Here is a 13100-nt window from a genome sequence, read left to right on the forward strand (position 1 = left end):
TGTGAGTCCAACGTAATACGTACAGTAGATGAGTGGCGGAGTGGCGGAGGGTTTTCTTACTTTTTGTAGCACCTGAGCAGGCTGCTCACGCTACCGACATTAAATCGTAATAATATACTATCATAGCCGATGTCCACCCCGCCAAGCCGTGCAAACTGTTTTACTGCGGTTATCATCTACACATATTCCATAGACACAGACTTCTATATTACATTAGATATTATAGACATTCTATATAGAAATCTGTGACTGACATCACTGGTCTTGTTTTTCTTATCACAAACCAGCATAATATTTTTATCTCGGCCACAGTATTTGAATGTTATGACGTGTCGACTACATGACAAAACATTTTGCAACGATTGTGGATTTTAATTTTTAATTTCGTTTCGGTTATGAGAAATTTATTGTTTGTTGTCGTTTCGAGGCTAAGAGTAAGTCTCACGATGTCATCAAATGTTTCATAGTTTAAGGTAATCGTCAATTTATGTAGGCGATACCAGTCTAATAATATTATAAAACCCACGAAAATGTCGTTTACCTACCTGTTGTTATAGGTGTTCCAGCAACATAATATTCATTGTTATGTTGCGCCGGTGTGCTGTGATTGAATGTACGTTTCTGTTTCGTGAATTCAGCGTTGCGCGCTCATCGGCGTTGTTGTCTATCGATCCTGCATTGAAACTATTTGACTGAAGATCATAGAGCACCTCAAATCCCCATGATTATTGATCACACTATGGTAGGTAATGTACCACATATAACTATTATACCTATACCACAGAATAGATTAAATTTTTTGTTTAGGTTAATAGCGAGGCTAAAGAGTAAATTTCTCGATGTCATCAAATGTTTCATAGTTTTGGGTAATCGTAAATTTATGTAGGCGATACTCCATACATCAATGCCATTATCTAGTCCTGTCTTCTTTAGTCTAGTAAAACCCATGAAAATGTCGTTTACCTACTTGTTGTTATAGGTGTTCCAGCAACATAATATTCATTGTTGTCTGTAATAAATGTGCATTTCTACGTTATGATTTGTGTGTCAAATGTATATTATGTAAGCCACTTGTTTTCATAAATAAAACTCTTGTGGTCCTGTGAGTACCTACGTTCTCCAAACAGACCAGTACTAGTTTTTTAATTATATTATGTTCTCGCCTAGGATGTCCATAACCAGCAATTCTGATCACTTGTAATACTTGTACGTGCCGGTGTACGTCGATTGAATGCACATTTCTGTTTTGTGAACTCAGTGTTGTGCGTTCAGTGGTGTTGTTGTCTATCGATCCTGCATCAAACCTTCATTGAAACTATTTGACTGAAGATCATAGAGCACCTCAAATCCCCATGATTATTGATCACACTATGGTAGGTAATGTACCACATATAACTATTATACCTATACCACAGAATAGATTAAATCTATCAGCCATGAATGCTCATCATATACTAACCATTTGAAATGGTCTTCTGTAGTCGAACAAAGCCATGTTTATACTCTTCTTGATGTACTGAACAGTGTTTCTACTGTGCACTTTGTTGACTAAACATTAAGTATTAAAAAAATTGCTGGGTAATATTTGAAATGAGCCAATAAATAAATTAACAACATTTCTTCACCCTGAGTTTCAATTAAATTTTTATCAATCCAATATTGATACTAAATATCAAATTCCTCTATAATATTTTCTCTTTGATAGTGTTCACTATAAAATTAATTTTTTCGTTGAAATCATTTATGGTATACCTACTTACATTTTAATATATTTTATAGGATGCTGTAAGTACATATACTTATTAAAAATTGTAGTTTAGTGGCACTTTAAAATCGCCGTTAAAGGTATGATATAAGTGAATCTAAATATGGAATAAAGTGAAAAAGTCTGTAATATTATTCAACAGAATTTCTTTCATTATTTGATTGATTTTTTTTTTTGTTTAATGCATGTAATTTTTATTTCTGCGATAATTCTTTTTGGTACACATAAGGAGTTATTAAAAATGCTATTCAAAATTATATTTGTTCGTTCTCTATTATTATTAAATGTGGTCAATACATTTTGAATGTGATTTTGGACTGAATATAAATCAATAGACTTTACCTGTAATTTATTTGTAATTGGTTCTAATTGAGCTGAGTACTTGGATATGATATTTAAGGATATAATAAATTCTGAAGTCAATGTCACACATGTCACATGCTTGTGAGCTTTTTAGCAAGTAGTGGTGTTAACTTAGAAATCTGAATTATAGTTACAAGATAGTTTTTCTAGGATTGATTCAATTTTGATAACATTTTCAGCAAAAATGCAAATAAATATTGTTTCAGAATATTTGTCACAAATTATTTTTTGAACTCCATTTTCTTTTCCAGGCATTACTGAATACTCACCAAAACTCAAGCCTACAAAAACTGGTTGCCGCCCGGTATTGCTTCTAAACGTGAATGGAGTGAAGTTTATTTATATCACAAGGTTTATTTCATGGAGTAATACTTGATTGTTCGCTCATTGTTTTTACAATAATTGAATAAAGTTTTATAGGTATTGTTTTAAAAAAAAATATGAATGATATTGATAGGTAGTCGTGGAAAAATAATTATATAATTATCACAAAATATTGATTATACTAACTAAAAAATATGCACAGTAAGAGAAATGTATAACATAAAGATTAATACAAAATATTATAAAAAATGTAGGTACCTACTATATATTTGAAAGTTTTGAAGTTAGTTTATTATTATCATAATACGAGTCATAATATTATGTAAAAATACATAATAATAAGAAGAAATAAAACTTAGGTATAAGAACATTATAAAATATGTATGAACAATATTTTTATATTTATAATTTATGATATAATATGTTAAAGGAATAGGTATGTAAGTAGGTATATAATATAATAAATAAAGGTAAGAAAAAAAATATAAATTATACATATTGATTTGTGAATGGAAAATTTTTTTTTAATTTTTAATTTTTTGAATGCATTTTGAATACATCATTGTTGTTATTATTATTTTTTTATGAAGCTATTTATTAATACATTTAACAGTTTTTGTAAGAATTTCGGTTTTACATGCATCACATACATTCAACAGTTTACAAACAATATCAACAATTTTTATAATTTTTTTTCAAACACCTGTTTTATTTTTTAACAAAAGGACTATATTTAAATTAAATATACACGTAACTTTTTTTGCAAATTCCAATGTGGTTTTAAGTGAATATAATAAACTGGCATTTTGATACAATTTCATTTCTATATGTGTATTTTGCAGGTTGATTTGAGAATTATCCTCACTTTTGGCAGCTTGCTTATCTACACATTTTTGATGAATCAGTTTACTACACACCCATCCAGCTACATAGCCCATCGCACAAGCCTCATGATTCATTAGTATATTTTCAATATTCATTGAAGATAAATGTAAGTTAAGAGAATCTTCTTTTGTAGCGTCAGGTGTGACATTATTACCTCATATTGACCTTACTATTCAAATACATTTTCTACACAGTCTTGCGTTAATCTTCTTGTTAATAAAAATCTATTTTATACTTTTCATTTAACTCGTTAAATTACATTTTCAAAGCACTAATATTTTCTTTCCAACCTACTATGCATGGCGGTAACTTATCAGTTTTATTGTGGACTTTAAGTTTTCCCAATACCTGTTTTGCTTCATTCAAAAAAGTCCAATGATCAGAAGTTTTAGTTAATGGCTATCTTAATACTTTTGCCTCACTGTGTGTTATACTGTTAAAAACATCAAATAAATTATCAAAAAATTCTATAAATCTTGATGTATGTATAGCTGAACTTTTCATTTTATTAAATGAAATCAAAGTCATCATACCTGAATTAACAGAATGGCATAGTGTTTGGGTCGCCAAACAAACACACATTGGTGAGAATGGCGGTAGATCCATGTGAATTTTATTTAATCGAGGAGCTAACCTTGGCTTTTTGTTTTGGTCTAAATTATAAAAATCTGCTAAATCTGACCAACTACAAGAATTATTGTCATAATTAAAATTATATTTTTTTAGATTAATTTTTACTGATTTAATTAGATGAGGACTGTCATGAAAGAAATAAATGTTTTCATCATTGAAGTTGATGAATGGTTGTGTTTCCGTGGCTCCAAATAATTTTCTCATACCAATATTATTGGTTCCATGGTCACATATAATAACTTTTGAAAAAAAACAAGCATCTTTAACTTTATTTATAACATCTGTAATAATGTTCTTAAGTCTAAAGCCAGTACGGGTCCTCTAGAAAAAAAATATCCTAGTATTTGTTTCCATGGTTTAACTATACCTTTAATCATAACAACTAATGCTTGGGCACAGATGTGATTAATTTTCATATCAACAAACTAAACTAAACAATACTTAAATGTATATAAAAGATAAATATAAATTACTTGTGTCATCTTTAGGACTTGATATAATATTAGGTAATTTTGTTGGTTTGTCAGAAATCAGTAATTATTTATTTACGGTGACAATTAATGGCTCTCTTTATGCTACTAAAAGTGGAAACTGTAATTGAAAGATAATTATCATAATAATGTGTTGATGAGAACAACATTGATGAGAAATAAAATAAAATACCTCCAAGTTTATCATCTGTCATAATTAAATTATTTACAGAAAGGCTAATTTTGGGTTTAGCATCAATTTATAAATTCTTTAAAGAATAACTATTGTGCTCTGAACTAATAATGGAAGAATCATTGCACTCTGAACTGGTAATTTCTTCAACTAGCTGTGCACTACTACCTGCAGTTAAAAATAATATAATAATGATCATTAATAATAAGTACATTTTAAATTTTAAATTGGAAGAATAAAATACTTGCAAATATTTTTAGATAAATTTGATAACATTTTGTTTACTTTTGGACTTAAGGCTGTTGGAGCATAGAATATTTTAAGTAGTAAAATTTAGGAAATTGTGCAAAAATATTATTGGCAAATATTTGTCATTGTGTGAGTAGTAAATGAACCTTAGTGTGTGTAATCGATTATCTGGGCCATTATCCGTAAAAAACCGTTAAAATCGGACAAAATAGCTATAAGCGGAAGATAAGTTTATGTACTTCCCGATGTGCGATTATTATTTTAAAAATATGTATAAACTCATCATCCCCTTTACTAGGTTATGTAGGAAAAATAATTGATGTTTTAAAACTGAATAAGTGTATAAAATAAAAATATTTTCATAATTTTTTTAAGTTTCAACATATTTTTAAGATTTATTGAATACAAAAATAAAAAATCTGTTTCCTACATAACCTAGAAGAGGAGATGATGAGTTCATACATATTTTTAAAACAATAATTGGACATCGGGAAGTACATAAACTAATCTTCCGCTTATTGGTCTAAAATTACAAAAAATACGGTGTGCTCCAACAGCCTTAAGACTTTTGGTGTCCATCTTAAAAGTTTACCATCATTACATACTAAAACAATATAATTATTGTAACATTATTTTATTAAATACGTTTAGTTTATAGAAATGGTAAACGATAGGTATTACTATTTATGTTATTCAATATTTTTTTCATCAGAGGACTTGACACATTTTGACACAACATCAAATTTGCTTGTTTATTTAATATTTTAGCCTTATTTGATACAGGAATAGGTAAATGTCAAAAAATGATTTCTCTAAAGGACCATCTTCATCCAAATTGTTAAAAGATAAGATACTATATGTTGAAATTGAATTCTTCTGGTAGAAATTTTGTTTACAGGATAAAAAAAATAAATATCATTGTTAAACCACTAGCTTCCTTGCTCCACTCAAAATTTCAAATTGTTACATAAATAAGCTTTGAAGAATTGCAAAATAACTTACAATTTTTAAGTATACATACTATTAGTATATATTTTTTCAAAATTAACCGGTTTTTACGGCATTACGGCCTGATGTATAAATTTAAAATTTGAATATGGCCCGCAAGTAGAAAGAGATTGGGCACGCCTGCTGTAAAGGATGATGTTAAATTTGAATTCAATGATAAAAAATAATTGTATACGAAAGACGATTCTGAGCGATGACGGTCTGTCCGCCAATTATATTACTTACTAGATATATTTGATGATTTCATTATGATTAAAATAATTTATTTTACTTATAAGAATTATAGTAGGTACACCAGTAGGTAAGTTAAATTCAATTTTGCCGACAAATTACATTTGACAATGTGTAGGTATATAAAATATAATAATATATTCTATAAGTTTCATATACACACGAATAATATTTTTAAATTAAAACAACGAAAATCGTTTTTCTTGGTTTTCATAAGTAATTTCGTCCAAATTTGAACTTATAATGTCTGTACAAAATAACTGTTATTCTATATTTTTTAGATTTTTTGATTACAGTATTAACTATTTATGAGAATCCTTGTTTTACATTTTCAATCCTTAGCCATACAATTTGAACATTTTATACATTTTTAAAAACTAACTAAGTAATTTGTAAATTTTTAATTTGATAAATTTCGCCGAAAATATTATTTAAAAAAAACTGTACTTATGAATTTTTATTATTTCTCAACTGCTATTATAACTAATTATAAGGAAACTTGTATTACATTTTCATATTTTAGGTACCTATACAAAGAAATTATTTTATAAAATATCTGTGACTGCAAAATAATTTGCAAATTGTCGAGATTATGATGAATTTCGTAAAAAATAAAAATGTAAACTTTTAATGCTTATAAAAATAAATCATGCGTAATACCTATGTATTTTTAATGTTTTTCAACTTCTATTATATGTATAAACTTATGGGGAACTTTGTATTAAATGTTCAAGCTTTTTGACTCAAAGAATTCAATTTTATTGATATTTATAGAATAAAATATTAAAAAAATTTCAAATGTCGATGTATAACTTTAGATGAATCAAAATAATTTGAAAATTTTATCATGTATACAAAATGGTAATATAAATATTTTATGAAAATTTCAAGTACCTGCGCTTAATAGTTTTTGAATAATTAAATAACAACCAAATAAGAAAATCGTTGTATGAAAATTTGTTAATTTATGGGTGAATGTAAACCCACTGTCTAAATTTAAATTCTAGTAATAAATTAATATAAATATCCGGTAAACATATTTTTTTGTTCATTGTACAAAAACTTAAAGAGAATTTTGTATAAAAATTTCAAGTCTTAGATATTATGAATAGAAACATTTTGAAGATTTAAGATATGAATAGAAACATGAATTTCTAACCCGAAATAATTTTCCAATGGTCGTGTATTTGATTAATTTTGTCAACATTTTAACTTTGGATGCTCATAAACTGTTATGGTGCATATTATAAATTGCTGATATAAATATTCAGTGAAAATGTCATTTAAATTCAGTTATTTTTTTTTAGAGTTACACTTAAAATTGCACATATGACACACACACACACACACACACACACATATATATCATTTACACTTAAAACAACATTGCTTGAAAGGGTAAATCACACAATTCAATATTGTGTTTCAACTAATCAATAAAGCATTTGTTTTTGTTCAATTTTCGAATAATTTGTAACATCTCTAGAATCTATGATTAAATACAAAATATAATGCATTTTTGAATACAGAAATATTATGAAAAATAAAATTACATTAATATCAAAATACTTATTAAAGTTTATAATTTTAAATCATTTTAGGAATTAAAAATATGGATAATACATATAAAAAAATTTATAATGAAGAAATATCTTCTACTAGTACTGAGGAGGAACCCATGGTAATTGATCGTGAAGAACCAACTACATCTTCAAATTCTTCAGCTAAAATGTTCAAATCAAAGATCTGGGTGAAAGATCTTAGGGAACTGATGGATGCAGATATATACAAAAACTGGATTGTAAATAGATGATTTTTAAAATTTTGTGTTATAACATAAGTTTATAATATTTAAGCGTTCTATATAACCTGTTAAAGTGCTACACTAATTTATTGTTTAATTTCATGTCGTGGTTTGAAAAATCCATGTTACCTACATGTGAATAACCTAACCTAACCTACAAGTAACATACTTTTTTCTTTTATCAATATTTATAGTATCAAATACATATCAAATGGCTTAGCTTACAAACCAAATTATTGGAGCTAACCACTAATTAATGACTTAATTGGCCACCATTTAGGGAATAATTCGGTTGACTATTTTTTTTTCATTAATCTGGAAGACTAAGCTATGATATATTCATATTTCATTATTACTAACTTCTTTTTTTTTGTTTAGAAGAGAATCATCTTCTTTTTCTAGAAATTGTTTAGATAAAGCCCTTTTTGTAAATTATGAAGTACCTGAATTGAAATTCGAATGAAGAGTTTCTGAGTTATTTAACTTTGTGTACTAAAAATATCAGGTCCATAATATTGGGTTAGAAGATTTGGGGCTATATTATATGAAAATTATAGTAATTAGTATTACTTTATGATCACTTTAAAGTTTATAAAAATGTTTTTGTTGTTATTTATTTTTAGTGTAACAGGGAAAAGTGTCGCAAATTTGTAGCAATAACTTGCAATAAATGTAAAATGGTGAGATACTGTTCCGATGATTGCCAAGTAAGGATATTTGAATATATCTGTTAACTAACAATACTGTTGTTGTATACTATTATTATCAATGTCGCTTTTCTTCTTTTAGCAACGTGACTGGATAAAGAAGCATGCATTTGACTGTGATGAACTGCGAAAAAAAATTCAGACTCCACCCTAAAATTTATATTACATATATAAATAATTTTAATGTGTTAAATGGGTTATATATGAAAATACTTTTATTATAATTGAAAAAAAAAATAATGGTTTATGCCTTGATATTTTGATATTTCTTAAGTTTGTATAATTAATATTATGGTGTTGATTACTACTATGGTTAACCTAATACGATTAAAAAAAGAGTAAAATATATGTTTTTGATTGCTCGTTTATATTATTACCTACATAATATATTGTGTGCATTTTATTAATTGTAGTTATTACTATAGATACTTTCTTGAATTATTATTATTTTTATGTTAGGTAATTCCATTATAAAAAAATGGTTAAGGGCAGTGGGGTGAGGTAGGTCAGCAGTGGTAGAAATTTGTCCTTCATTTTTTGATCCTCGGACACGATAATGTATTATTACAGTATTCAATTTGAATGCCTTGATTACATTTGATAAAAAACGATTTTGAGCAGATAAAAGATCATAATGATGTATATTAATAAGTAACTATTAATTGTATGTGTCGCATCCATTTAGTGTAATCATATTCTTCATGAAATGGAATCTCTTATTTTACACTGTGTAATATTTTTAATTAATAACATCAATATGTAACTTTTTGTGGAATTGAAATAATAACATTGATACATGAATCTTATATGTATTTTTAAATTATAACCATTGATATAACATGTTTTATATTAAACTGATTTGTTTTGAAAAAACACCAAAAAAAAAAAAAAAAATACTACCAGTTTAAATTAAGATAAATTATTAGGTAACTATTAAATATATTTATTATTAGTAGGGAACGGATTTTATTATTAATAATAATACATTTTAAAGATATTCTTCAGAAGAAAAGTTAAAGTATTAAATAATTATATTTACTATCATTCTTCATTTTAATTTTAGATTATGAGTGGAGCATGTATTTTTTTTTAATTTTTAATTTTTAAATATTTTGCATTCGTCAATATTGTCATCAACTTTTAGGACATTAAAAGTGCTTGAATAGGTATTTTTTAACAGTATCTTTTGTGATTGGAAAGTGATTCTAGTTGGTACTTTGGAGGGGGGGGGGGTCAAACAATTTTCCAGTAGATTTCAAAAACGCCGTGATAAACAAAAGAAAAATTAAGGAAAAACGGGAATTTTTACGCAAAATCGATTTTTGACAATATCGATTTTGGATTTTGTGGTAACTCTAAAACAAATGACCATAGATAAATGGAAATTTTACTGAATATTTATATTTTTATTTTCTATACACCATACAATTTTGATAATATTTTGACTCTATTTAAGCTGTTTACGGACATTGTCAGTTTTAAAAGTTTATTTTTATATAATTGTCAATAAAGCGTGAAAACTGTATACAAGGCTCCTTATTTATTGCTTGAATTGCAGTTGAAAAATATAAAAAATACATATGCACAGTTTTTTTTTATAAGCATTTAAAGTTAGTTTTTGACAGCATTTATCAAATTTAAAATTTGAAAATGATTTTGTAGTTAAAAATTTATAAAATATTCAACTCTGAACAGATGACAGGGTTTTTCCGGACGGCAAAAGTAGGTCGTTCTTTATTTACATAGAGTTAGATTAGAGTAAATAGACGATGACGGTTTTCGCCGGACGGTCAGTTCACCGTGGAACTCACCGGACCGGCTATTTTTCCACGTTAGACGGTATCCGGCGGGCGGCCGTCAAAACGCCGGAAGATAATTACGCGTCACAGTAAAATACATATAAAATGATTTGAGTGAACACACGTCCGGTGACCCGAAATCTATTTCATTTCTTACATTATTTTACACTTACTAGTTTTAGGTGGCGCAACTAGACGAGGGCTTAGCCTCCCTCTGACCAAGATATAGCCCCCCCCCCCCAAATAATATTCCTTAGATATATGCCCTCTATTTGTTACCCCCCTAAGTCTAAATTTTTATAAATTCTAAAGATTTTACATACAAATAATTTGCAAACACTCGTGATTTTAATGAATTTTATTAATACTTGAACTCCAAATGCTTATCAAAATAAATAGTTGTGAATATAGTTTCAATATTTTTGAATTGTTATTATAACAACTTATGAAGAAGAATTTTGTATTACATTTCAAGCTAAAAAAAAATTAAAAAAATTGAAAATTAAAATGTCTATAAATAGTTCAAATAGAATTAAAATATTTTTAAATTATACCATCTATAGAGAAAGCTAATATAAATAGGTATTTGATGAAAATGTCAAGTATCTACATATATATTTATGCTATATAATATTATACGTCATATAATATATAGGTTAAGCGTTTTGGAGTTATTAACTCAAAAAACTATTGTGAATTTATGCTCAACTTTTTTTTTAATTACACGACAGTAACATTATAATATAAGGAATTAATTTATACATTAGTACATTATATTCAAGTTTTTTATGGAGCGAAAAATTTTAACTAAGAAAAATAATATCTTATGCTTATAATTGTATGGTGAACAGAAATTACTGATAAGTGATAACATTCGATAAATTAATCACGTACCTACAATTATACTATTTTGAGTTACACCAAAAAAACAAAATGGATTATTTTCAAGTCAGGTTTTGCGTAAAATTGTCCTTAATTTTGGATTCTGAGCGAAATGTTGAATGTATTGATTTTACACAGATGTGTTTTTTTTGTATGTATACAAACAAATAGTAGTTGACAGTGGCGGCTATCCTCAAAATAATATGTGTTGCTGAAAATATTTCAGAGGAAACAACCACCCACCCACCCATCTTAAAATAATTATTAGAAAATACAAATTACCAATATTCAATCAGTGGCGACTGGTTCACATATTTTTCTAATTTTTGGGTGTTATCAAAATATAACAGTAAATTAATTAAAAAAAATATTTATATATTATATAACACTCTATTTTATAAATTAGTTACAAAATTAATTATACTTAACAGTTAACTTATTACTTTGAATTGTAACAAGAAAAACCAAATTGAAAAATATATATTGTACAATACTATACTTATACAATATTGTATATAATATTACGTATTTTATAATATAATGTCAAAAATGATAGTATATTACATTCTCATAAGGCATAACATAAGTTTATAATTGAGATATAACAAATAATTTCAAGGAAGAATTTAACTATAGGCAATATATTAGAGCATTCAATAATATAATATACTTTGTCTATTTCTGTATTACCTTTATAATATTTTTATTTATTTATAGGTATAACAAATTACAATTTACAAAACAAAATTTAACATAACCTATTCATTTAAAAAAAATGTAATACAACAAATAGATAAGTAATTAAATTAAATGTTTGTTTAAAACTCTACTTTTTTGAGAAAATGACAATGCCTGTTATAACAGCTCAAAAAGAGTCAAATTATTTTGAAAATTTTATTGTGTATAGAAAATGCTTATATAAACATTCGGTGAAATTTTCAAGTATGTACAGTCATATGTTTTTTAATTACAACTAAATAAGAAAATCGTTACACGAGAAATCCAGTAAATATCAAATGTTGTAAAAATATGAATTTCAAACGCTCATAAAAATTTAATTTGACTTTCTTGTAGAAATTTTTTTTTTTTTTATTAAGATAGACAAAATTATGGATAATCTTATATTATATTTTCAAATCTTAGATTTAAAAATAAAAATTTTTATGAATTCTCAACTCAAAATAATTTGCTAATTTTCGTGATTTTTCAGTATTTTGTCAATATTTGAACTTTAAATGCTTATAAATAAAAACTGTGATTAAGAATTTTTAATGTTTTTCAAATGTCATTGTAACAATATAGTAAGAGCCTTGTATTAAATAAATTTTCAAGCTTTTTTACCAAACAAATAAAGTGTTATTGACAATCATAGAAAAAAGACTAATAAAATTGGAAACCAGAAAATGTTTCCAAACAGTTCAACACAAAAAAAAAATTTCGTATATAGAAAATGCAAATATAAACAACCAGTGAAAAATTCATGTTCATACTTTTTAAAGTTACACCAAAAACTAAAATGATTTTGTCAAAAACCAATTTTGAGTAAAAATTCCCGTTTTTCCTTAATTTTTATATTTTTTTCCTGGCGCTTTTGAAAACTATTGAAAATTTGAAAATTCGACCTCCCAAACGCACCAACTAGATTCACTTTCCCATCGAACAAGATACTGATGAACACAATCGGAGCAGTTCTACTGCCCCAAACCGTGATGACAGACACAAAAGTAAAAAAATAAATAAAAAAACACACATCATTGTAAAATCAATACATTCATCGTTCCGCTCAG

General features: G+C 26.5%; 1 protein-coding gene across 3 annotated transcripts; it reads left to right on the forward strand.

The window, feature by feature from the left end:
- Positions 1–333: 333 nt before the first annotated feature.
- LOC132936827 (uncharacterized) lies at positions 334–8963 on the forward strand. Of its 3 annotated transcripts, none has more exons than XM_061003606.1 (8): positions 334–473; positions 558–746; positions 808–1377; positions 2380–2548; positions 3295–3443; positions 7723–7922; positions 8549–8632; positions 8715–8963. In XM_061003606.1, the coding sequence occupies exons 6-8, from the start codon at positions 7734–7736 to the stop codon at positions 8784–8786; spliced, it is 345 nt and encodes a 114-aa protein (XP_060859589.1). In that variant the 5' UTR covers positions 334–473; positions 558–746; positions 808–1377; positions 2380–2548; positions 3295–3443; positions 7723–7733; the 3' UTR covers positions 8787–8963. The 3 variants fall into 3 exon arrangements, with proteins under 3 accessions (XP_060859589.1, XP_060859587.1, XP_060859588.1); XM_061003604.1 differs by having other exon boundaries at positions 808–1373; XM_061003605.1 differs by having other exon boundaries at positions 558–742; positions 808–1373.
- Positions 8964–13100: the final 4137 nt, after the last annotated feature.

The sequence above is a fragment of the Metopolophium dirhodum genome, chromosome 1 (assembly GCF_019925205.1).
Source record: "Metopolophium dirhodum isolate CAU chromosome 1, ASM1992520v1, whole genome shotgun sequence".
NCBI lineage: Eukaryota > Metazoa > Arthropoda > Insecta > Hemiptera > Aphididae > Metopolophium > Metopolophium dirhodum.